At 36.4% G+C, this 24,948-nt stretch overlaps 5 protein-coding genes across 9 annotated transcripts in view; 3 read left to right on the top strand and 2 right to left on the bottom strand.

Annotated features, from left to right (window-relative positions):
• Positions 1–24,948, top strand: part of LOC111188756 (zinc finger protein 665-like) — a 427,711-nt gene that overhangs the window by 115,877 nt on the left and 286,886 nt on the right. The gene's annotated exons all lie outside the window — the stretch shown is intronic.
• Positions 1–24,948, bottom strand: part of LOC111190406 (zinc finger protein 484-like) — a 263,398-nt gene that overhangs the window by 101,787 nt on the left and 136,663 nt on the right. The gene's annotated exons all lie outside the window — the stretch shown is intronic.
• LOC125801409 (zinc finger protein 239-like) overlaps positions 1–24,948 on the bottom strand; it is a 285,147-nt gene that overhangs the window by 200,056 nt on the left and 60,143 nt on the right. The gene's annotated exons all lie outside the window — the stretch shown is intronic.
• On the top strand, positions 8,357–11,839 carry LOC125801466 (uncharacterized). The gene is made up of 8 exons (XM_049478237.1): positions 8,357–8,522; positions 8,615–9,588; positions 9,995–10,045; positions 10,121–10,165; positions 10,244–10,308; positions 10,395–10,593; positions 10,864–11,064; positions 11,647–11,839. Exons 2-8 carry the CDS (start codon positions 9,451–9,453, stop codon positions 11,737–11,739), a joined length of 792 nt encoding a protein of 263 aa, XP_049334194.1. The 5' UTR covers positions 8,357–8,522; positions 8,615–9,450; the 3' UTR covers positions 11,740–11,839.
• Positions 16,684–24,948, top strand: part of LOC111197522 (zinc finger protein 271-like) — a 205,030-nt gene continuing 196,765 nt past the window's right edge. The window contains exon 1 of the mRNA XM_049477933.1: positions 16,684–16,699. The gene's annotated coding sequence lies outside the window, so the exon portion shown is untranslated. The remainder of the gene's footprint in view (positions 16,700–24,948) is intronic.

Below are 24,948 nucleotides of genomic sequence, written 5' to 3'. Positions count from 1 at the left end.
CCCAAAGGTACTGCGCATGCGCCGACCTACACAATTTAATTATTTCTCGAGTTTTATGTATAATTACTCGGGTTTAGGGGGGTTTATATGCATTAAACGACCTGGACGCACTGTCATTGCACAAAAGTGTAAATGGAAACTAAAAATTACACTTATTATCATAAATAAATACAAAAGCAGTTTGTAATGAGCTATATTTACTATAACTTTGCCATGGTACAATGAATTATGCAATCCAAATCTAATACCGTACATCTACTGGAATATCACTGGGTACATGCCCTAAAATAGTGCTTTTTTGTATTTTTACAGTTAAATATACATTGGGGCAGCACGGTTCGACAAGGTAGCAGAATTCGACAGAACACCGGCTTCACTCCGGGTTCGGGTTATGATTGTGACTCACGTTCAGATCCGTTTTACTGACGGTAAATCCGCATAACAGTCCGTCTCATTTCACGCCTTCCATATGACTTCGGCACGGAGTCAGATACCAGATGTGAGTTCAGTGTCAGTTCAGTGTCGTTTTGCGGATCCGGGCCGCATCGGCGGAGCGGCACAGGAGCGGGAGAAATTCAAACTCAGCGCGAGGACCAACTGACATCTGCTGAATCTGCGCTTCAGGTGAGTTAACTAGCTAACTAGCTATCAGCGTCATTTAATTACATATATTGCTCATTTTTAATCTTGTATATGCTAAAGTTGATTTATCACGTGTATGTTGGATAATATCAATTGTTTTTTTGTGTATTTAATGTTAATTGTTGTCAATTTGTAGGCAAAATTGACAAAAAGCTTCAGTTAACGATACCAGTTAGTTATGCTAGTATTAGCTAGTATAACTAGCTAAGCTAACCAGGCTAACTAGCTGAAATAAACGCTGTTAACTCATTTTGCTCGAGTAACACACCTTTTTTTTTATTAAAATAAACAACTTTAGTTATTCTTAGAACCTTAAATAGTTGTGTTTGGGCTTAATTATAATAAAGCTCGTCAGACGTTTTCCTGCTCCACCTTAAATCGTGCAGCAATGGCTTACTGACATTGACATATTTAAGCACTGTTTAAGGTGGAGTGGGAAATACAAAGAAGCTGGCCAAAAGTAAAAAAGAAAAAAAAAAAGTAATTATAAATTTTACAATTTGTTATAAACACAACTAACCCAGATAGCCAGCGACTTTGGCCCGGAGTCGTTTCTAAGTCGGCACTGCTGGTTTAGAGTCGCAAGCAGAAAAATACTTCTGGCCCACAGCTGGCCCAGTGTCACTTTCTGACTGTTCTACATCAGTGTCACTGAGCAGTCGTTTTGGTGCTGGTGAACGACTGTCGCCCCTAACCTGTTGATTATCTGAACACAGGTGTGTCCTGGCTCAAATATGGCAGACGACCCTGTACCAGCACTGCACTAACAAAGTGGAAAACTGACTGTTCCCTACTGTTAGCACTTTTCTACCAAAGCTGACTTGTATATTTTCTTTTTATTTACAGTTATAGATGACTCCTGTCCGTAAGAATACTTACTCCCGCTGTTATGCTGCTCCTCACACACACACACACGCACGCACGCATGCACGCACACAAACACACACACACACACAGCCTGTTATAGTACACACACACACACACACACACACACACACACACACACACACACACAGAGCCTGTTATAGTACACACACACACACCCACACACAGAGCCTGTTATAGTACACACACACACACCCACACACAGAGCCTGTTATAGTACACCCACACACACCCACACACACAGCCTGTTATAGTACACACACACAAACACACACACACACAGAGCCTGTTATAGTACACACACACACACACACACAGAGCCTGTTACAGTACTGCTACACGCACACACACACACACACACACAGCCTGTTATAGTACACACACACACACCCACACACAGAGCCTGTTATAGTACACACACACACAGAGCCTGTTATAGTACTGCTACACGCACACACACGCACACACACGATCAGCATCCCTAGACCCCAAAACCAACCGTCGCGCACACCCCAAACGTGTGATCACGTTTAGAGTGTAAATGAATCTAGATGATATTTACCTTGGTGCCCCTGCGCATCAGCCCAGTTCAACCCGTGCGGTTTCTCGTAGCACTTGGCGCGCGGATTCCTCAAACATTACAACTTTCCTCAACTGCAGCTATCCTGAAACCTTTGAAGTTTGTAGGTAGGTAACAAACCTAACTAAGTATTACGTACCTTTTTTGAAATATAATTTATTTTGACTTAATAAATATTTTGGCCGTCAAATATGATTTATAACCCTATCTGTGTTGCCTCTTCAGTTAGCTAAGCTAGCTAACTTAGCAGCATATCAAGGTGATATTATCTGAAGCTAAATTATCTCAGAATGTAGCATTAAACACATTTCATGTTAATGTAAATGTTAATGTAGCTATAACAGTTACTAACAGACAACCAAAAAGTATGTTTTTACTTGAAATTCAAATTGTTAACTAGTGTACAAGGCCAGAACAGAAGTACTGTTTCGGTATTTACGTTAGCTAAGCTATAAACAGTTAACTAGCTAGGATAGAAACCAGCCAGTTTGCTAGCGTTAGCTTAAATGCTTTTACAAACATACATACTGTAAAAAAAGCATTTAGGCTTGCTAGTTAACCAATTTGGTAGTTAGCTAGCGAATTGGTCTTTACTAGCTAACCTAAATGCTTCCACAGAACTTTTGTTTAGATGTTGTACATTAGCTAGCTAGTCAGCTAGGTTAACTTAGTGGTTGTGTGTCTCTACAAGTCACTGTGTAATGTTTGTTTTAGCTAGCTTTTTAGTTAAATAAAATGGTGCTGTGTCTGTGAGTTAATATAAAAAAATCTTTATTTGTATTGTTTATTCCAGAGTTCAGTAATATGTTCCTGCACACTCTGCTACTTCGTTAAAAGTGTATGTTATTTTTATATAAACACACTCACTACTACCAAATAATCTTTAGTCAACATTTCTCTAATTTGTAAAATCACACTAGAAGTTGTTTGTGTGTGCAGTATATTAGTATACTAGAGACAAAAATGTTTTACTTGAAAAAGTTTAAAATTAAATTACACACACACAGTTATCGTGTTAGACACAACAGGAGAATTTAACAACATTAAGTAAAATAGTGGAGCTTTTCAGAGCAATTAAATTATTCATGTTTTATATTGGCAAAAAAAGGAAATAGGAAAATCATAGATACATTTTATTATTGTCAGTAAATTAATATGTTTTAATGTTGCTGCCCCTACTTTCGCTTCTGCTGGTGCCCAATTTTCCAAGTACTTATTTCAAGAATGTGATGCTGAATTTAAAATGGTCATGTCATACAAAAGAAAAAACATAACAGCATTATATTTGTAAATATGACTGCAATAAACATATTTAACATTAAACTATTACTGTACTTTGATTCTATTAGTTGATAGTTGTATCTATAGAAACAAGCGTACAATTAAATATGTGTAGAGAAGGTATAACTTGCTTTTAGAGCCTACTCAGAAAATATAAATAAGAAAAACTATACTGGTGGGTGTGTAATGCTCTCAGGGAGTAAGATATAAATTTACTGAGGAGGAGACATCAATGAATTATTAAATTATCTTTATTTTAATTGTCTTTATATTATTTTAATCGTTATAATCAACACATTTTCCTTATAATTAATGTTAATAATTAATTAATACAGTATGGAGGACCAAAAATGACATACGTATAAATAAATAAATAAATAAATAAATGCACATATAAATGTAGAAATAAATAAATGTTGAAATAAATAAATGAATAAATAAATAAATGTTGAAATAAATAAATACATATATAAATACACATAGAAATGAATAAATAAATAAATATATAAAAAATAAATACACGCATGAATAATTGTATAGGTAAATAAATAAATTAATAAATACATTTCTAATTTTTTATATTTATTTTTATTTATTCATTTATATGTGCATTTATTTATTTTTTCATTTATTTATTCATTCATTTATTTCAACATTTCTACATTTATTTATTGATTTATTGCCACATTTATTAATTTATTTATTTCTGTATTTCTGCATTTGTATGATAGTTAGGTAGGCGGTCCTATCCTCGCTCTAAAGCAGGATTGGTTTTTGAGCTGCAAAAGTTTTGGTTCTACTGCTTGTCACTACCCGATCTGTACCCCCTGCCCGATTTGTTCCGCGCATGCGCACGCATGCGCATTGCAAACTGAGCAGGGGCACAGATCAGGTAGGCAATGCCAAGTTGTGGTTCCGCTCACACTGTCGCAAACAGCTTGTAAAACGCGGTTTCAAAATGAAGGACTTACGTTTTTACAGAGCTCTGAAAGAGTACATTTTAAGTGGAACATTTACTCCACCATGCAACAAAAAAATGCGCAAGGAAATGCGGCATGTGTCTGAAAACTTCATAGCAAAAGGTAAGTTAAAATCATATCATATTTTAGAAAGGTTTGCGTTAGCTGAGGAAGCGAAGTGTCCCGTTATGTGAACTAGTTAGTATAGCTAGGTTAACTATGCTAGCTAATTTAGCTCGGAGTATTTTATTATATCAATAAGTAATTAAATATGAAACGTGTTTTTTTTCCGGCAGACAACCGATTGTTTTACACTGGACCAAATAAAACGTATATGAGACTAGTTGTTTGTACTGAGGAGGAAAAAAGGTACCGGCAACCACAACGGTGTACGAGGCACGAGAGACAGGGTGATTGCTGGATACTTCTGGCCTACCCTAATGAAAGATGTAACTGAGTGGGTATGTTGTGAAGTTATAACACAATTTCTTATTTATTTCCAGAGCGTAAAACTGCAACACAGTACATATAAATGTTTTATTTAGTATAAATATTACAGTATTATTCATACAAGGCTGAAGTTGGTTTGATATTCGCAGCTCCTGATTCGTTTGGTTGTATGTACACTACCTTCCATCACTTACTTTCTCCAGTTTTACTTTAACGTGCTGTTCTAGTGTAATTCATTCATTTACTAAGTAGAAAATATCTTAACTAGAGAATTAGCCTCATACTTTAAGAGAAAACCTGGCATTAGCCTGGCCAGAGCTAATTGTATACTGTATAATATTTATTTTAATTATTGAATATATAATTAACAATTTAATATATAATGAAAAAAATATTTAATAAAATTATATTTTAAAAACCTTTGTGAGCCATACTGCACAAAAAATGAATAAAAAGCTAATGTTCCAATGTGATTTCAAATAATTTTTTCATCTTGGGCCTGACCAAATACACATGATATGAAATTGAAGTCTCCTATGTTAAGGAAAACCTAGAATTTGCCTGGCCCGAGCTGATTTTATACTGTAAAATGAAATAGCAACATGACATACGAGCCATAATGCACCAAAAATTGAATATTAAGCTGACATTCCAGTATGATTTTGAAGGACTTTTTCATTTTGGACCAGAACAAATAAACATGAGATGAAGAGTTCTAGTATTCACAAAATCGCACTGGAATCACTGGCTTTATATTCATTAATTTTTGTGCATTATAGCTTGTATGCCATGTTGCCAGTTCGTTTTAAAGTATAAAGTATTTCAGGTTCTTCTTAAAGTAGAAGACTAAAACTCATTATATCATGTGTATTTGGCATGGCCCAAGATTAAATATCCTTCAAAATCGTACTGGACCATCAGCTTATATTAAATTTTTGCTGCATTATGGCTGTGTATGCTATGTTGCTAATTCATTTTACAGTATAAAATCAGCTCGGGCCAGGCTAATTCTAGGTTTTCCTTAAAATAGGAGACTAGAATTTCATATCATTTATCAGTATCAGTATTTGGTCTGGCCCAAGATGAAAAAATTCTTAAAATCACACTGGATTTTTTTTTTTTTGAGCGCTACGGCTTTTAAAATATTATTGTATTTTTTAAATTATTTTAAATTTATTAATTTAATATTCAGTAATTAAAATAAATATTTTACAGTTAACAGTTAGCTCTGGCCAGGCTAATGCCAGGTTTTCCCTTAAGGTAGGAGGCTAATTCTCTATTTAAGATGTTTTCTACTTAGGAAACGAATGAATTACACTAGAACAGAAAATAAGTGGAAGGTCGTGTATATAAAATTGCATTTTATAACATAATGTATATTTACATAGTTAATAAACAGCTGTACTGCTTTTCTTCATTATAGCTCCTTCAGTGTTGATATGTGAGGTGTTAAATATAATATGCGGAACAGTTTGTGAACGCTCCCTTTAGTTCACGGTGGTTCAGTGAAGCGGCAGCTGCGAATATCAAACCAACTTCAGCCTCATATTATTTATTCAGTAGAAACAAAAGAAATCTTTCATAGATAGTTACCAAGATTCTGATTTTGTATAAAAATAGTGTAACAAAAACAAAGTAATGTAACGACAAATATTATTGTGCACGAAATTATATAGCACACCCCTTGTTCTAATATGTATTTATGATATGCATTTTATTTTACTTTTTGTACATGTTTAGACACTGTCCCAACTTAATTCTTCTTATTTTTGTTTTTTTTTAGGTGAAGTGTTGTCGCCGCTGCCAACTAAATGACCCCATGAAGACGGGGACACCAGTGTTACATTCTATTAAGGTATTCCAAATTCTGTTTTGTTTAATAGAGAAAATAAATGTTTTGAAAGGTAATGGAAAATATGTGTTTAGGTGAAGGCTGCATGGGAGGTGATTGGCCTGGATTTAATTGGCCCACTGCGAGAAACTGGTCAAAAAAACAAGTATGTGTTGACCATGACTGATTTATATACAAAGTGGGTTGTTGCTGAGCCACTGCAAAATAAGACTGCAACTGAAGTGTCAGCAGCCATCATAAAGACACTCTACTTGTTCGGCATGGTCAAGAAAATGATTACTGACCAAGGGAGAGAGTTCGTTAATGAGGTAAAAGTCTAGTATAATGTGAATTCTTAACATTGATATTTATCTTAATTAGCACACATGTTTTTCTGACATTCTGCTATGCACACTGTATTTCCTTTTTGATGATTTGCACACAGCTGAATGAAAACATCTTTGCAACATAATTTTATTTGACATTTCCGTGTAATGTTAAAAAAAAATAGGAAATGTTTTAATTGTTGTTGTTTTTTATATATATATAGGATGAGCGAACAAATCAAAATGTCAAACGTGTATTGCGGAAGTATGTAAATGAAAGCCATAATGATTGGGACATCCATTTACCTGCAGTTGTGTATGGTATTAACACTGCTAAGCAAGTGGGTATTCATTATACATTCATTATGGTTGATATATAATGTAATCGATATATAATGTTTTATTTCTGATAACTTAATTTGTTTTTAACCAGTATTCAACCAGGCACACCCCGTATTTCTTATTCTTCCATCGGCACCCTCATTTGCCAGAGGTTATGAACGCCTGTCCCATGGGAGAAGACTTTAAAATTGCTGACCCAGAAGATGATCTAGACACCCGAGTAAATGAAATGAAAATTTTAAATGAGAAGGTTAGGTCCAAATTCATGTAGTCTGACCACAGAAGTTTTTTTTAATTCAATGGCATGTAGTAAAGTGTAATTTTTTTTTTTTCAGGTGCTTAGCAACATTGAAAATGCGCAGAAAAGACAACAAAAGTCTTACAGGAACCGTAAGAGAAAGCTAATGAGCACAATCAGTCCTGGCACCCTTGCTGACCGCCACAAAGGTCCTTTCACTGTGGATAGTATCTCTAAAAAGGGTGTGGCATCAGTGGTGAAAGATAATGGGACTCGATGTTGCATCAATGTCTCACGGCTAAGGCCTTTCTACAGGTTGGAAAGTAAGAGCTAAGTAGTGTTTTTTTTGTAATGGTTGACATGTAAGGTGTATATTGTAAAGTTTATTTTATTAATATTAGACTTAATTTTTTTTATTGTCTCTTCAGATCATGGAGCAGTTCCATGTGTGTCACTTCAGGACCATGAGTATGGTACACCTGATGAAGCAACAGACCATCCTTATGCTTTTTCTGGAGAGAAATGGGAAAAAGACTTGGGTCCTCTGCAGGAAAAACTGGTAGGGGATGATTCCACCTAGCCCATTCCAAATTTCACTCTCCTTCACACACTGTTAGACACTACCAATAATTTTTTGCAATCGTATATTCAGACCATCTCTCACATACTTACACTCTCACACCATTCTCACCCCCCCTCCCTTGCTAACTCTTTTAATTGCAGTTGAAATATGTCCTGGACAAAAGCCTTCCAGCAGCAGGATTGATTGTTAAAGATGACAATATCTGTCTTACACGTGAGGACTTGTGGAGTCTTGGGTTAAATCAGTGCATGGAGTCTACTGTAAGTATATTCATGTTGCAGCATGCTTGCTCAAAGGCACAGAAATAGTTTTTTTTTGTGTGTAATTTATGCCTTTATTTTGTTTTATTACGTCTAGATTGGGAATGCATGTTTTAAGATCATCAGAGAAGCTGCTCAAAAACATGTAATTAATTACAGAAGCTCAAACATTGTTATTTTGTATACTTCTTCATGGGTACTTGTATACATTTGCTAATCTTGTTGTGTTGTAAATAGGGGAAAGATGTTTACATTGCTGACATGTATGTGGTTCCCACATGGAAAACGATGAATGTGGACCCACTCTCAAGTTTACCGGTAAAGTGAAGTTAAACACACACACAGACAGACAGTTGCACATTAATGCAATGATTTCTGTACAATGCACAGTAGTTGAATGGTTGCATTTTCTTTCTCTACACCAGAACAATCTGTGTTCCAAGGATGCGATTTTGTTCCCTGCATGGAGTATGCAACAGAATCAACTGGATCACTATTTGCTATGTGTTGAGTTACAGTTTCAAAAAATAGATATTCAGATTTTTAGAATGAAGTTTGTTGATTAGCTTATCATTTTGAAATATGTCCATTGCAGGTTTTACTGGTTGTGGAGAGAGAGATCATTTTTCTAGATTCTGTACTCCCTGGTGGTTTTGGAGATGACTCGTACAAAACGATATTTAGGTTAAGAGAGAGGAAAAAGTTGCCCTTGTTCAGTGGCTTTTACCAATAATATTTTACGCAAGAGCCATGTTCTGTGGCTGCTGATTTACACAAAAGCCTTGTTCTATGGCTGATGATTTACAAAAAGCCTTGTTCTATGGCTGAAAATTAACAAAAAGCCTTGTTCTATGGCTGATGATTTACAAAAAGCCTTGTTCTATGGCTGAAAATTAACAAAAAGCCTTGTTCTATGGCTAATGATTTACAAAAAGCCTTGTTCTATGGCTGATGATTTACAAAAAGCCTTGTTCTATGGCTGCTTATTTATAGCTTTGTTCTTTTGTTTTATGTTTACGCAGAAGCCTTGTTCGATGGCTGTAGGATTAGGTCTCATTTTATGAAACTAGACCATGGAGAACAATTGTATGACTATAGGTTTCAGTAAGTGTGTGTCCATAATTAATTTTTTTTTCCATTTTATGTGCAGACATATTGCAGGCCAGATTGACCCAAGACCCTGGACAGAGAAGACCGGCAGAAGTTTTGATGTAAAGCCTTTTCTTTATTTTCTTACTGGGTTATATAAAACTCTGGACATCAGTTGGCTTAAATGTAATGTAAGACTATAGATATTTTCTTTTGAAGAGAATTTTCTACTGTGATTTTGGGAAACGTTGGGGCCATGACTAGCCCACCAGTTGATACTTTTTGCTATATTCATTCGTCTTCTTTCCACCATACATTCTTTCTTGTCCAGACCTAGGGACTTTCTGTCTATTTTACACAATTTGAAACAATCTCTATCTTCAGCACATCTACTTCATGTATTAATGGCTTTTGGCAGTAACTCAGTAAGGGGGAACCTAAGCTTACTTTAGTGAAGCACTTGTCTACATCTGTTTCTATTGGTTCAACACCTTTACTTAACAGTAATATTTAATATTTTGTTTCCAGCACTTCCCTCAACAAACTTCTGGGAACTACTGTGGCATCCTTATACTCATTGTAAGCATCCTTTTAAGTTGTGATAAGCAGCATTTTGAGTTATTGGGTATAATAGAGAGATTTATTTTTTTACAGTATGCCCTCTGTATCTGCACCAATACCCCATTTATCTTCACAGAGGTCAGTTGCATCTATTAATATAGAAAAAATATTTCAAACCCCACCCCAATCGTCTGATCATTGTTATATATGTTTTAGAATGATGTGCCATTAATCCGCCAGTGGTGGTGCATCCTACTGATGGAAAGATTTCAGATTGAAGGGTAAGGCCACTCTGCTAAAGTATTCATGCCTTTTCTGCATTTTATTTCATTTGATTACCTGCTGATTAAGTTTTTTGATTCAACAGACATGGCCAGAGGTTTGCTTTCTGGACTGACAAGGCTAGCAGGCTATTGCAAGGGACCCTTCAGCCACTTTTTAGGGTATCTAGGTCAATCACTTCAGACATTCCACCTCATGTGCAAACCATGGTCAACCGCACAGCCCAAGAAAAGAAGCTGGTAGACTTTGCTGTACAAGACCATGGAGTCCGGCAACATTTGTTGGTATGTTTGTCACACATTAACAATGTTTGTTATTTACAATTTGCACATTGTTTTACCATTACAGTGTTATAAGCAAATAAGCAAAAGGCCTTATAATTCATGCTTGTTGTCACCATGTGTTGGGGGACTTTTTTTTTTTTTTTTTTTTTTTAATGTGGATTTACAGTCCAAAACTTTTAACATAAACTACTTTTGACATTCAACTAGAAATGTTAAATGTTTGCTCATGTTTTGATGAAGTGCTTTTGGCACTTTGCCTTTTGACCTAAGGGTGTACTCTGTGGAAAAGAGCCTTCGAAGTGGCTCAGCAGAATCCAGAAGGGATCATCTCTACGGGTGCCAGTGTACCTGGACTCGGAGGAAGAACAGGACTCCCTATTTTTCTATCTTCAGGATGTCCTGAAATCTGCACCAGTAGAATTCCACATTGAGGATCAAGTGCAGTTCATTTTGGATGTTTTGTTCCCAGAGGTAAGGTTACTAGGTATGCAGTAAATATCTATTAACAATGTTAAATAGCCTGTTGTGACTTAAGTTACATAAAAATTTTAATCAAATGTATCTTTTTTTTAAATCCAATAGAGTAGTACTGTGAGACCATGATAACCACAATACATTTTCTCAGACAGTTATTGGGTCATTTTCAGCAGTGACACTAACGCTAATGCTGGAGTTTTTAAACACCTCAGTTTCACTTGCTTGACCTGAATAGTCCACCGGCGGTGGACATCCAGTGAGCATTGATGAAGGACTAGAGTATTGACAGCACCAACTATGCAGCAACAGACTCAGAGCTTCTATCTGACTTTACATATACACTGTGGTGCAGATAGGTAGGAGTGTCTAATAGAATGAGAGACAATAAATGGACACAGTGTTTAAAAACTCCAGCAGCACTGATATATCTGATCCACTCACTGTACCAGCACAACATGCACTAACACCTCATACACCACCACCATTGCTAATCACTTCTAATCACTGCACTGCAGTGCTGAATCTTTATAATGCAGTTTTATAATTTATATTTAATTTTTTTAACCCTTTTGTTAGTGCATCACCCAAGCCATGTCTACACTACAGGGAATAACTATACAAGAGGCTGAAGAGTTGTTTCTTTCAGGTCCTAACTACAGCAGAAGGTAAAAACAGTTACCTGTGTTTGAAATATCTGTATGAATGTTTATTTATTGTGACTACCATTTTAATTGGGTGGGTGGTTGCGTGTTTGTGTCGGGGTACTTTGAGTTGGGGAGGGTGGGTTTTTGTGTTGTGGTGGGTGTTTGTGTCGGGGGGGTTGGGTGTGTTGGGGTGAGGTGGGGTGGGAGTGGGGTGAGGTGGGGTGTGTTGAGGTGGGGTGGGGTGTGTTGGGGTGAGGTGAGGTGGGAGTGGGGCGGGGTGAGGTGGGAGTGGGGCGGGGTGAGGTGGGGTGAGGTAGGGTGGGAGTGGCTGGGTGGTTGTGTGTTGAGAGGGATGGTTTTTCTTTTGTTTTGCTTTTTGCTCTCATGCTTTCTCTGAGAAGAAAATAAACTGGTATTTTGATAAATGTGTTGTACCTTATTTTTAATGGTTAGTAGCATATTGATACAGGACCACATTTAGAGACATGGTATTTGGTTCCCATTTCTAAACATTCTGCTGTGTATTTTAAGCAAAAATAAATGTTTTTTATTAATAAACTCTTTGTTAGCTTGAGGAATACTACAAATGGTCAAAGACCACACCACCACCCCATATAATGGATATAACCCAAACAGGTTTGTTATAATGGTAAACAAATTAAATTTTTTAAATGCCTCATACACCCTGTAATACTAAATTTGACAAAGCATAAAATGCACAGTTTATATATCAACTGCTCAAGAACAAAGAACATTATTTTCTAGTTGATGTTTGTATTTTACTTATTTATATCTCCCAGTCTATCTAGATTACAGAAAGATAAACTGCTAGTTAGCCTATGCGAATTATTGTGTTCTGGCTCTATTTATTTATGAATTTATTCATTCATTAATTCATGGTAAGCATTATAAATTGATACTTGAGCATGTAGATGTTAATCTTATCGCTAAAGGTGTAATTAAGTTAATAAAATGTGAAGTAGTTTACAGACTTGGCATATGTAAAAAAAAAACACCACATACATACATTTTAATAGATTATTTTGTTTGATTTTCGAAATATATTTAGTTTAAACACCTATCAGTCTATCTATAATTCAGAAAACGGAAGTTAAGCTTGAGCAGCGACCTCACAGAGCCGAAAACTGTTGACGCATGCGCACAACGGCTGGTGTAACAGCCGTGGCTACCTGATCTGTGCCCCTGCTCAGTTTTCAATGCGCGCGCATGCGCGGAACAAATCGGGCAGGGGGTACAGATCGGGTAGTGACACTGCTCCTGCCTTGGCCTGCAGCGGCGACATTTTTAAGCTGTTGACCCTCATTCATTTTCAGCAGTTGTTACTGCAGTAGGGGTTATAGCCGCGATGTTGCTGTGCCGTCCCTTTTGTTCTGTCTCACTGATACCGGAAGTACAGGACGGTGGAAATAAATAAATAAATGAAGAAATGTGGAAATAAATAAATGAATAAATGTTGAAATAAATAAATGAATGAATAAATAAATAAATGCACATATAAGTAAATATATAAATAAATATATAAATAAATAAGAAATGTATTAATTTATTTATTTACCTATGCAAATATTCATTCATTCATTCATTCATTTATATGTGCATTTATTTATTTATTTATTTCAACATTTATTTATTTATTCATTTATTCATGTATATATTTATTATTTCTACATTTATATTTGCATTTATTTATTTATACTTATGTCATTTTTGGTCCTCCATAGTACAGCTCAAACACACACACAAAAACCTATACAGTATGTGTGTATATGTACAGTACTGTGAAAATGTTTTAGGCCGATGCAAATTTCTTAAAACCAATCATCTCAATATTAAGTTGAGTTAATATTGAGTTTTACTTGGCAAAGGTACCACGTATTAAAACAGATACAAATAAAAATAAATACGGTAAAAAGTAACAAGAAGTCCACAGGTGCCAAACCTTTGTTTGGGCGAACCTATTTAAACCAATGTTTTTCATAGTACAAAGTAGGGCTGTGAATCTTTGGGAATCCCAAAATTCGATTCAAAATTGATTCTTGGGGTCACAATTCAATTTTTTCCTGATTCTTTCAAATCAGTTGGATTTCTTTTTCTTCATCCTCCATACTTTAGCGGCGCAACAACAAACACTGTAACACAACACTACATGCCCCTCTGTAGCCTAATAGGGAGAGGCAGTAAGAGCACTGTCGTGGGGAGCTTTTTAACTGTACCGCAGAGCTCAGCTAGTTAAAGAAACAGTCCGGGGTCTCCGTTCTCGTATTTGGTCTTCATAATGCATGCATAATGTTGTTACCCCTGTCTTAACTTTTGGAACATGTTACAGGCATCAAATTCAAAATGAGTGAATATTTGCAACATTAAATTTCTTGTCTTTGTAGTGTATTCAATTGAATGAGTTAAAAAGAATTTGCAAATTGTAATCTGTTTCTGTTTTCTTTTTTTCCCTTTATTTTTTAAATATGTAAACTTTATGAATTAAACATAAATTTAATATAAATCTTTGTTTTATGTCTTTCTTTGAGCTTCCAGACAAAGTTTTTCTCTCATTAACACTAATTGAGTAAACAGAATACTCTATTTAAACCAATGGTAAATTCCTTATTAGTGTTTCCTATAATAATATATAATAATCATATTGATGTACTGATGTACAAAGTGGTTATTTACATAAATTTTATGTACAAATAGCTTGTAGCTTGTAGTAGTAGGAATAACATTGTAGGTTCCTGAACCTCCTAGTTCTTAGAAAACAAATTCACCAACAGTAAAAGACAAAGTACCTTCAGTTACAAAAGTTTTGCTTAACTTGTGTTGGGCACTGGACCAAGTTCTGTGGCAGGATCTCAGCCAGCTTCAAGAACAGTCAGAAACCAGTGTAGGCCCAGTCCTGGTCCTACGTTCAAAAAGACACTGGGCCGAGTCCGGTGACCGAATCTCAGCCAGCTTCGAGGAGTCAGAAACCGAATAAGGCCCAGACTTGGTCCTGCGTTCAAAAAGACACTGGACCGAGTCCGGTGACCGACTCTCAGCCAGCTTCGAGGAGTCAGAAACCGAATAAGGCCCAGACTTGGTCCTACGTTCAAAAATACACTGGGCCGAGTCCGGTGGCCGGTTCTGGGCCACCTTTGAGGACAGTCAGAAACCAGCTAAGGCCCAGTACTGGGCCAGCACTCGGTGGCTATCTGGGAAGTTTATCATTTTCTTAAAGTGGGGAGACAGACCATAATAACTTTTTACTTTTGGAAGGTAGTCTGTTTTCTATTGGTTGAGAGACAAGAAGAGGATCTACAGTAAAGGGCTCATTCTCATCAGAGGAGGAATAAATTATAATCAGGATCCTCTCTAAAGTCCTCCTTTTTCTCAGACACATTCTCCTCTATGTCTCTGTCATGGTGAAAGAGATGTGAGAAATCCTCACTGAGAGAAAACTTTTCTTAGACGGCATTTTCAGTAGAGAGAGAGAGACAGAACACAGAGAGAACTGGTTTAGAAGCTGCTGTGAAATCTTTTATATCTCTGCATTTCCACTATGTTGTGTGAACTATTAATATGTTTGTAGGAACAATATATTCCTCCACAGAATGAGAAATATCAAGTTCTCATGAGAATTATGTTTTTCCCGCCCCCCTGTCCTGTGAACTGTCAGTGGTTCTTGCACTAATACAGTTATAATTATGTTATTTTAGGGATCAAATTTTTTTGAAGATTATAAAATTGCATGTCATATTGACCTTCACATCATTCAACAAAAATGTGTTTTAAATTCTGATATTTTTTATGTTTTATAAAGCTAAAATAGTGTGGGGACAAATTAACCCCAAACAACACCGATGTATACAAATTGTGAACAAGACATAAAAAACATCCCATTAATTTAATGTTTACCCAGTTGTCCCCATTAAATTAGAAAAAAATAACCAAATATGAGGTAAATAAAATGAGATTAACTACTGACATACATGCGTTAAACAGGTCAAATTGACCCCAAACATAAAAGGAGGATTAAGTGACTCAAGCAACCAGGGGTGTTTGTTATATTTCTACACAGAACCAGATATAATCTGGCCCAAATAGTCTCAACATCAGTAACTTCTTCCTTTAATATGTACAAAAAGTTCTGTCTAAACTGGCTAATATTTTGTAGTAGAATGAGAATGCTTGCTGGACTCATTTTGGAAAAGTAAAAAAGAAAAAACACCATCCTATAAACAATTAAACTCTTAAACGAATAGTTTTTTTATTATATTTAATTAGTTTAAAACTGATGTTTGCATATGAAGTTTCAAATGCTTTTAAAAGTGTGAAGTACCCTTCTATACAGAAATCAGGAAGGGCCATTGTGATGTCAGAGAGTGATTTTACAGGGAGGTCTGTGAATGACCTCAATTTATGGAAAGATTTCAGAATAACAAGATCTTCTGCAGTATGATCTCCTTTTCAAGAATCTGCAGGACATCAAGAATGCAAAGAGAATGTAACCATAATATTTTGAATAAAATTTAGATTTAAAAAAGTTTCTACCAGAAAAGCAAAATAATAATTTATAAATGTTTGATAGTTTATAGAATAAAATTGTACTTATTTCCTCAAAGCAGAACAACTACAACCATTTCATCACCGCAGAGATAATTATTAAAGCTTTTAAACAGCAGTTTTAATCCTATTAAACATGTTCTGTGTGTAACTCCAGCATCAGTAGCAGTAACGCTAGTTCTACTTTGTAAAATTAAAGGAAAACCCCAGAGAAGTAGTTATACAGTGTTTTAAATGAGAGTTTTAGCTGTTTAGCTCCATTCAGCTCCATGTATTGAGGACTCCCTCGCGGGCTCCCTCTAGCGGTGATGGGGTATAATGTGATATAGCGGGGGAGGGGGCGGGGCTGTACATAACCCGGATGAGGCTGAGCTTTCGGGGTCTGTAGTTGGAGCGGAGGAAGAGCAGAAGAAGCTGAACAACAGAAGGTATGGAGAAATTTCTCTCTCTCTCTCTCTCTCTCTCTCTCTCTCTCTCTCTCTTTCAAAGGCAAGTAAGAGATGAGTAATCTACACAGATTTCTCCTCTGAAAACTGTTTATTTGGGTGTAAAGCGCTTCTGTTTATTTACAGTAAACTTAGATTTTTTCAGCACTGAGGCAGGAGCGTTAGCATTAGCAAAATTAGCTTGTAAAATGACCCAGTGTTGTTACGAATACCACACCTAACAGCTAAAGTTAATTATAAAGGAAAGGATTAACTATTACAGACAGCTTGTACATTATCCTTCCATTTAGGCTATATAACAACAATTCATCACAAATTTAATGTGTTTAAGACATTCAGGCTGCTAATAGTATTTTAGTGTTTGGAATTGCCTGCTAGTTTAGCTAGCTATCTATATAGCATTGGTTAAGATAGCTAAAGGTGGCTAAAACATTAACTTCAAAATTAATGTACCCACCTATCCAGTTGCTGTATTTTTTTAAAACTTATTCAATATTTTTCTGCATCGTTCGTGGTACGTAAAAAGCACAACTCAGCTTTTTATGCAGAGATTTAAAAAAGTGTTAACAATAGTTAAATGTTTAATGATGTGATTTTTTTTATATGTGGGAATAATGTTTAAGTGTTCATCTACAGTGGGAGCTGATGTGTTTCTTTAACGCAACTGGCAGAGAGAAAAAGAGAACTGTTTATTAGGCAGAACTGGCCCATAATAGGGGACCAAAGTAGCTGATGTTAGCTAGCTAGCTAATGTTACCAGCGTTTTATTATTATTATTATTATCTCGTTTCAGTTAAAAAAAAAAAGTAAAGGGGGAGAGAGAGGGGAAAAATTTATGTATATTGAACAGTAACAGAATTAAATTAAATGAGTAAATAAATTACAAACAAATAAATATTTAACTAAAAAGGGAGTAAGTAAATCACTGAAGATGGATTATTCAATGTCTGTTATAGATTTGATGTTGTCTATATTGCTTAAAATTGATGCCCAAATAGTTAGAATCCCTAAGGGAATATTAATTTTTTTCCATCTGAATAAACTGCATCAAATCTCTAAGCCACACAGAAGCTTTTAGAGGGTGTTTTGATTTTCAGTGTAATAGAATTCTCCTGTGAGCAAGGAGGGTTGTAAGGGCTATGATTTTCTGTGACTTTTCTCAGATATATCAAATATGGCAGTAAGTGGATTAGGCTGGAGATATATGTTAAGAGAGTCTGCACCAAGTAGAAAGTGCAGAATCCAGTTTTGCAGGAAGAAATAAATTATTATTGCAAATAGGGCTCATGTGAAGGAAGTGTTTAAACCCAAAATACTCTCTGAATTGATTCCATATTTTAAGTGTATTGATAACAATTGGGTTATTAGTGAAGGCAGAAACAGACAGGGGGAGACTAGCGGTGACCAAAGCCATAAGAGAGGTCAAAATATAAGAAAAAGCCTCAAGTTGACACCAGTCAGTATCTGGGGCATGAAGCCAGTGGGTAATTTTTGTAATATTTGCAGCCCAGTAATAATAACAAAGGTTTGGAAGGGCTGATCTACCCTGTTGCTTGGATTTCTGCAGTAGTTCTATACGTATTGTGGTGGAAAATAATGACAGGAAGAAAGAAACTGCAGAGTCTCTGAGTCTTGATCAGAATGAGTAACAAGATTTATTGAGAAGACACGCGTACGAATACAGAGTGATCTCCCCCCTTGCAAGAGTGCCACGCTCTCTTTATACCTTTTAGATCCTCCCAACCCTTACTATCTTACTTCCCAATTATGGGCACAGTGCCACCATTGTGACACGTCAACTTCTTCTGACAGGTGGTATGACATAATCCCTTAGTGAGCATATCAGGCTGGTTCTCAAAACACCCTGGCTTTCTGCAAGCAGAAGGAAAAATGACCCTGGCGCCAGAATTGTAGACAGAACAACCGTGACGTGCATTCCTTAGCACACACACATAGACACACACTGCTTTTCCCAGATAGAAAAACTCTCACTCAGCATCTTAGATATGCTCACTGAGGGAAGAATGTTAAGTTCAGTTTACTGAGTACACATTATCATCGCATGGAACAAAAAGTAATATCATTAATAGTCGTCATTGTTTATGAATCATCACACGTCATTGATTATGAATCATTTCAATAAACACCTTCCATCACAGTATTTTTGGATTTTTGCCATTCCAAATAAACTCAGTAAAACATTTTTCAACAGACTTAAAGAAAGATTTACTAAGATACAGTGGGATACTTTGAAACGAGTACAACAATTTGAGAACATTCATTTTTATACAGTTTACCCTCCCTGCCAGGGACAAATTAAGTGACCTCCATTTTTTCAAGTCTAGTTTTATTTTCTCCAAAACAGGAGAAAAAGTATTTTCCTGAATCTTAAGTGCTAAATAATTAATGGGGAAACATTCACTTTTATCAAAATGTAATTTATATCCAGAAAATCCTCATTAGAATATGAACAATATGTGGCATACTAAGAACAGAGTTTAAGTAAAATAGACTGGGGTTCAATGGCCAAGGCAAACAGGAGAGGACTGATGGGACCACCCTGACGGGTTCCTCTTGATAGTTGGAAGTACTGTGATTGCTTGCCATTTGTAATAATGGATGCTTTAGGAGAGGAATATAAAAGTTTGATCCATGAGATAAAGGTGGGTCCTAATCCAAATTTTGCTAAGCTTAAAAAGATATAGGGTCATTTAGGCCTGGACAATTATTAGGGCTGGACCCGAATATTTGTGTATTTGGATATTCGCTCATTGAGTAGGTATTTGTTTTTAATTTGGTATTCGGATATTCGTTTTCCCGTTAGAATATCTTGCGGCTCGGGACTGAATTGTTATTGGCGGGAGCGGGAGCGGGAGTTTAATCAATCCAGACGATGCTGGAGCAAATTAATAAATAGTTAAGAAAAGTGTAATAATCAAGCAGTTATTCTCATGCAAGCAACAAAAAACCCTTAAGAAAAATCTCAAAGTGGAGGATGGACTGACACACACACCGATGGTGTTTGGACGTGACCGCACTACTTAGCGCTGAATTGTTGTTTTAATAAATATATTAGTAAGTTTTAAGCCCTAAATGTAACTAGAAAAGGCAAAGTTCGTGAACAAACTTTAAGTTGGCTTGTCAAATAGTTACTAAGTTGTGTAGTGTTTGGTGTGGAGAGTGTGTGGCATGGGGTGTGGAGTGCGTGGGATGTGGAGTGTGTGCGGGGTGTGGAGTGTGTGTGTGGGGTGTGGACTGTGTGGTGTGGTGTGTGTGGGGGGTGTGGAGTGTGGGGGGGGTGGATTGTGGGCGCAAGGGTTGGGGAGGGGGCTCTTAAAGAAACAATGCACATGTATCTTGTAATAAAAAATAAAAATAGAAAATCTGAAAAGCGCCCAAAGATTTTCCTGTTTTTTTTTTTTTGTTTGTTTTTTTTTTTTACCAAATTTTGATCATTACATGTTAAATTTAATAATTGTAAGTCAACAACAGGAGCTCCTTGTCAATCATTATCTACTGCAGCCAATCCTCTAACAGTTCTTTCAAAAAAGGCGGAAACTGTGGAGCAGCCAATCAGGTTATTATATCTTATTCAGGATATTATATCTTATTCGGTATGAGTAAGGAAAAAGTGGTATCAGTGCATCCCTAGTTTAGACTGTGTTTAATAAAAGTTCAGGTGACTATTTACTGGACCTTTTGATCAAAAAACCTCTGAGCTTCATCGGGCGAGTTAAAGACGTGGATGTTGTCCCCAAGAAAAACACGCAGCCGGGTCGGGTAGAGCAGGTGAAACCGAATGTTCTTCTGATACAGGACTTGTTTTATGCTGTTGATTCCAATGGCCAAAAAAAAAATTGTATGGTTTTTCCAGCTTAAAATGGACTCTTATAACAAAATCAACAAAGTTTTTTTTAAATTGATTTTATTAAAGTTTTATAAATTTGTTGCCTCAAGGCAACACTGTACCATCTTGGAACAAAAAACAATATTTCATTTAATAACACATAAGCTACAGCAAATTTAAAAAAAAAAAGTTTTTTTTTTGTTTAAAAAAAAAGCCCTGCTGTTTTTAAGAAATCCTAGTTAAACCATTACTGTTGAATACAGTCTCCAGCTGCTCCTTTACGGATACTTTAATAATAATAATAATAATAATAATAATAATAATAATAAATATAGCCGCAAGTGGCGATTTACGGGGTTCGAGCATTACAGGCAAAGAGGCCCCTGAAGGCCAGTTAGGCTTAAAACATGTTGCTGGTTGACAGGCATCACCAAACTGGATGAGGATGACCAGCATGACCGTAAAGACCAAGCTAGATTACCAGCATGACTAATCTGGATGACTAGAATGACAAAGCTGGTTGGCCAGTATGATCAGCATGACCAAGCTGATTGACCAGCATGAAGAAACTTGTTGACGATAGTGACCAAACTGGATGATCAGCATGTCAAAGGTGGTTGACCTGTATGACCAAGCTGGATGACCAGCATTACTATGATGACAAAACTGAATGACCAGCAGGACCATAATGACCAGGCTGGATAGCCAGCATAACCAAGCTGGGTGTATAAGTTTAGACCTGATTAACATTCAGCCTGTCAAAAGCTTGCTGGAATGTGTTTGGCTAATAGTGACCACAAAAGTGTCAATATCAAAATTCCATTTGGTGTACCATTAGTGCATGGGCCATAGATGATAATTGCCAAGGCTGAGCTTGATAGCTTGTATGGTTCTTGAGAAACAGCTATCTAGCATTGGCTACGCCCCCTGGGGGTGTATGTCTACTTAAACTGACGGGGAATCTGAGAATCATGTTATGATCAAAGGACTGAAGTGGTATTAATGTCAGGTTAAGCATTCAAAAGTTATAAGTGTTAGAAGAAATTTTGCTGCACTATGGTAGAACTAATTTGCATATGGTGGCCATATTGTTTACAAATTTAAAGATTTTTAAAATAATTATTGAGGAGTAAGCTCTGCTGAACTGTTTGACACCAAACATGTCATGATTGGTCAACAAGCCAAGGACAAGTTCTCAAAAGTAGGTTTTGCATATTATGCAAATTTGCAAAAAACTTAAGTGGGTGGAGCAAGAACAAGTATGACCAAGGTGGCTGACCAGCATGACCCAGAAGGATAAAGATGTTCAACCAGCAAGACCAGCAAGATAAGTAGAGCTTTAATTTAGAATGATTCAGCTGTAACTGTTTCACCAAATGACCACCAGAGCGCAGCAAGAGACCACATATAACCTGCTGAGACTCTATCAATCTATCATTATGAGAGAGAGGTTCCAATCAGAGCATTTCTATTTATTACAGAGAGAAGAAAAGTCCGATTTGGCTCAAAATTGGTAGTCATGATCAAGTGGTCTGTATATATATGTATGAATTTGTGTGTTGATAGGGTCAAAGGTTCCTGACTTCTGTCCATTTAGGTTTGAAAAAAGCGATAAATTCGGTTTGGGGCCTACAAAATCACTGTTGCTTTTTTGGCCGTATTAGAGGCAAAAATATCAAATTTGGCTCAAAATTTGCAGTCAAGCTCAGCTCTTTGAGTCAAGCTCTTTGAAAAAAGCGATAATACAGGCTTACAGCCTACAAAATCACTGTATATTTCGAGCCGTTGTAGAGGGAAAACATGTCCGATTTGGCTGACAAGATCAGATTATCAGTCTATATATGTGTGTAAATTTGTGTATTGATAGGGTCAAAAGTGCCTGTCTTCTGTCCATTTAGGTTTGATAAATAGAATTAATTGAAAACAGTTAATTTGTCACTGTAGAGCCTACTGAAGACTTATTTGGCTCATTCTTGGCTGATGTGCTTAAAATGTTATTGCTAATGAGTGTTTTTGATATTTTTGACATGCCGCAAACATTGACAGAGTTGTGGCCAAATAACTCTGAAAAGGCTTTCACGTACATGTTTGACATGTACATGTTGGGGCCACAAAAAGTTAAAATGGCAACATTTTTTTGATAATTATTTACCTACATGGTCTCAAGATTGCATCAAGATCAAAGTTGATATGATTGGTTGAATATCCAGGGAAACAGAGTTTGTGTAGATACTCTGCTGGATAGTTTTAACTCAAAAACTGCTAGAGTTTTAGATGAGATTGCACCAGTTAGAGTTAAAACCATGCCATGCAAGCAGAAAGCTCCATGGAGAAATGATGCTGCAGTTCAGCTCCAAAAGAGAGAATGCAGAAAGGCTGAGCGCAGATGGCGTAAAACCAAGCTTCACATTCACAAAGAAATTTTTAAAGATAGATTGCGTGATTACAATAAAATAATGTGCACATGTAGACAAACCTACTTCTCCAGCATTATTAACAATAATATTAACAATAGCAAAGTTCTTTTCACTGTGGTTGACAGACTAACTAACTCACCTACATATATGACCTCTGAGCTAGTTTCAACTGAGAGATGTAATGAGTTTGCTAAATTTTTTAATACTAAAATCCACAATATCAGACAAGCCATCAGTACATCTACATTCACCAACGAGCCCTCGTGCTCTCCAAAACCATGCATCATAGTCAACATGTCCCAATTTAGCACTATTAATGAAGAAGTTTTAATTGATACAGTGAGTCACCTCAAATCATCCACCTGCAGTCTTGATACATTACCAACCAAGTTTTTAAAGAATGTGTTTTACTCAATATCAGCAGACATTCTTCAAATAGTAAATACCTCACTCATGTCGGGTGATTTTCCAAATTCATTAAAAACAGCCGTTGTGAAGCCTCTCTTAAAAAAGAAAAATTTAGATACAAACTTATTAAACAATTACAGACCAATCTCTAATCTACCATTCATTGGAAAAATAATTGAAAAAATTGTCTTCAAGCAAGTTATGCACTTCCTGTCCATAAATAACTGTCTAGACCAATTTCAGTCAGGTTTCCGGCCCAATCATAGTACTGAGACTGCGCTTATTAAGGTTATCAATGACATTCGCTTAAACACAGACTCAGGAAAAATATCTATTCTACTACTGCTTGATCTCAGTGCTGCTTTTGACACCATTGACCACAACATTCTCATAGATAGACTTGAGAACCGGGTTGGAATTTCTGGAACTGCCCTAAAATGGTTCAGTTCATACCTTCAAGGAAGGAAATACTTTGTGGAAATGGAAAATAATGTTTCTGAGACTGTGCCAGTGACCTGTGGTGTACCCCAGGGTTCAATTCTTGGGCCACTCTTATTTAATTTATATATGATTCCTCTGGGGGAAATCATGCGTGACTATGGGATATCTTACCACAGCTATGCAGATGACACTCAGATCTACATGGCCCTCTCTGCCCAAACAACTATGGTCCCATTGACTCACTGTGTAAATGCCTTGAGCAGATAAATAAATGGATGGGACAGAACTTTCTGCAGTTAAATAAAGATAAAACAGAGATTATTTTATTTGGGAATAGTAATGAGAGGCACAGACTATCTGCCTATCTGGATTCAAAAAGCCTGAAATCTAAAGAACTAGTGCGTAATCTTGGTGTACAAATGGACTCTGATCTCACTTTTAAAAGTCATGTCAAAGCAGTCACCAAATCAGCATTTTATCACCTCAAGAACATCAATAAGATCAGAGATTTTCTGTCTAAATCAGACCTGGGGAAACTCATCCACGCCTTTATTTCTAGTAGGATTGATTACTGTAATGGACTCCTAACTGGACTCCCAAGAAAGACCATCAAACAGCTTCAGCTGATTCAGAATTCAGCAGCCAGAGTTCTGACTAGGAGTAAAAGAAGGGAGCACATCACCCCCATCCTTAAATCCCTGCACTGGATACCAGTATGTTACAGAATAGACTTTAAGGTACTGTTACTGGTGTATAAATGTGTTAATGGTGCAGGACCAGCATATTTATCTGATGTGCTCCAGCAGTATGAGCCGAGCAGAACTCTCAGATCATCAGGAACTGGTCAGTTAGAGCCGCCTAAAGTAAAAACTAAACACGGAGAGGCAGCGTTTAGCTACTACACTGCTCTTAAATGGAACCAGTTAACAGAGAGCATTAGAAGAGCTCCAACACTAAACATGTTTAAATCCAGACTGAAAACCTACATGTTTGATCAGGCTTTCAGCTCAGCTTAAAACGCTGCAGCTCCACACACTTTTATTCTGTAACGGCACTTTTATATTATGTTTTATTCATGCTTTATTCTTATTAATTCCTTGTTGTTCTTTTACATGTTT

This window comes from Astyanax mexicanus, chromosome 4 (genome assembly GCF_023375975.1).
Source record: "Astyanax mexicanus isolate ESR-SI-001 chromosome 4, AstMex3_surface, whole genome shotgun sequence".
Classification (NCBI taxonomy): domain Eukaryota; kingdom Metazoa; phylum Chordata; class Actinopteri; order Characiformes; family Acestrorhamphidae; genus Astyanax; species Astyanax mexicanus.
This window is presented reverse-complemented; position numbering and strand designations above follow the sequence as displayed.

What these genes read in the sequence shown, in the direction of transcription:
- LOC125801466 (XM_049478237.1), top strand. Translation starts at nt 9,451, where the DNA reads ATGGAGAACAATTGTATGACTATAGGTTTCAGTAAGTGTGTGTCCATA. An exon ending in AGACCGGCAGAAGTTTTGAT is followed by an intron (nt 9,589 to 9,994) that starts GTAAAGCCTTTT and finishes TTTTGTTTCCAG; the next exon opens with CACTTCCCTCAACAAACTTC. An exon ending in GAGTCCGGCAACATTTGTTG is followed by an intron (nt 10,594 to 10,863) that starts GTATGTTTGTCA and finishes TTTTGACCTAAG; the next exon opens with GGTGTACTCTGTGGAAAAGA.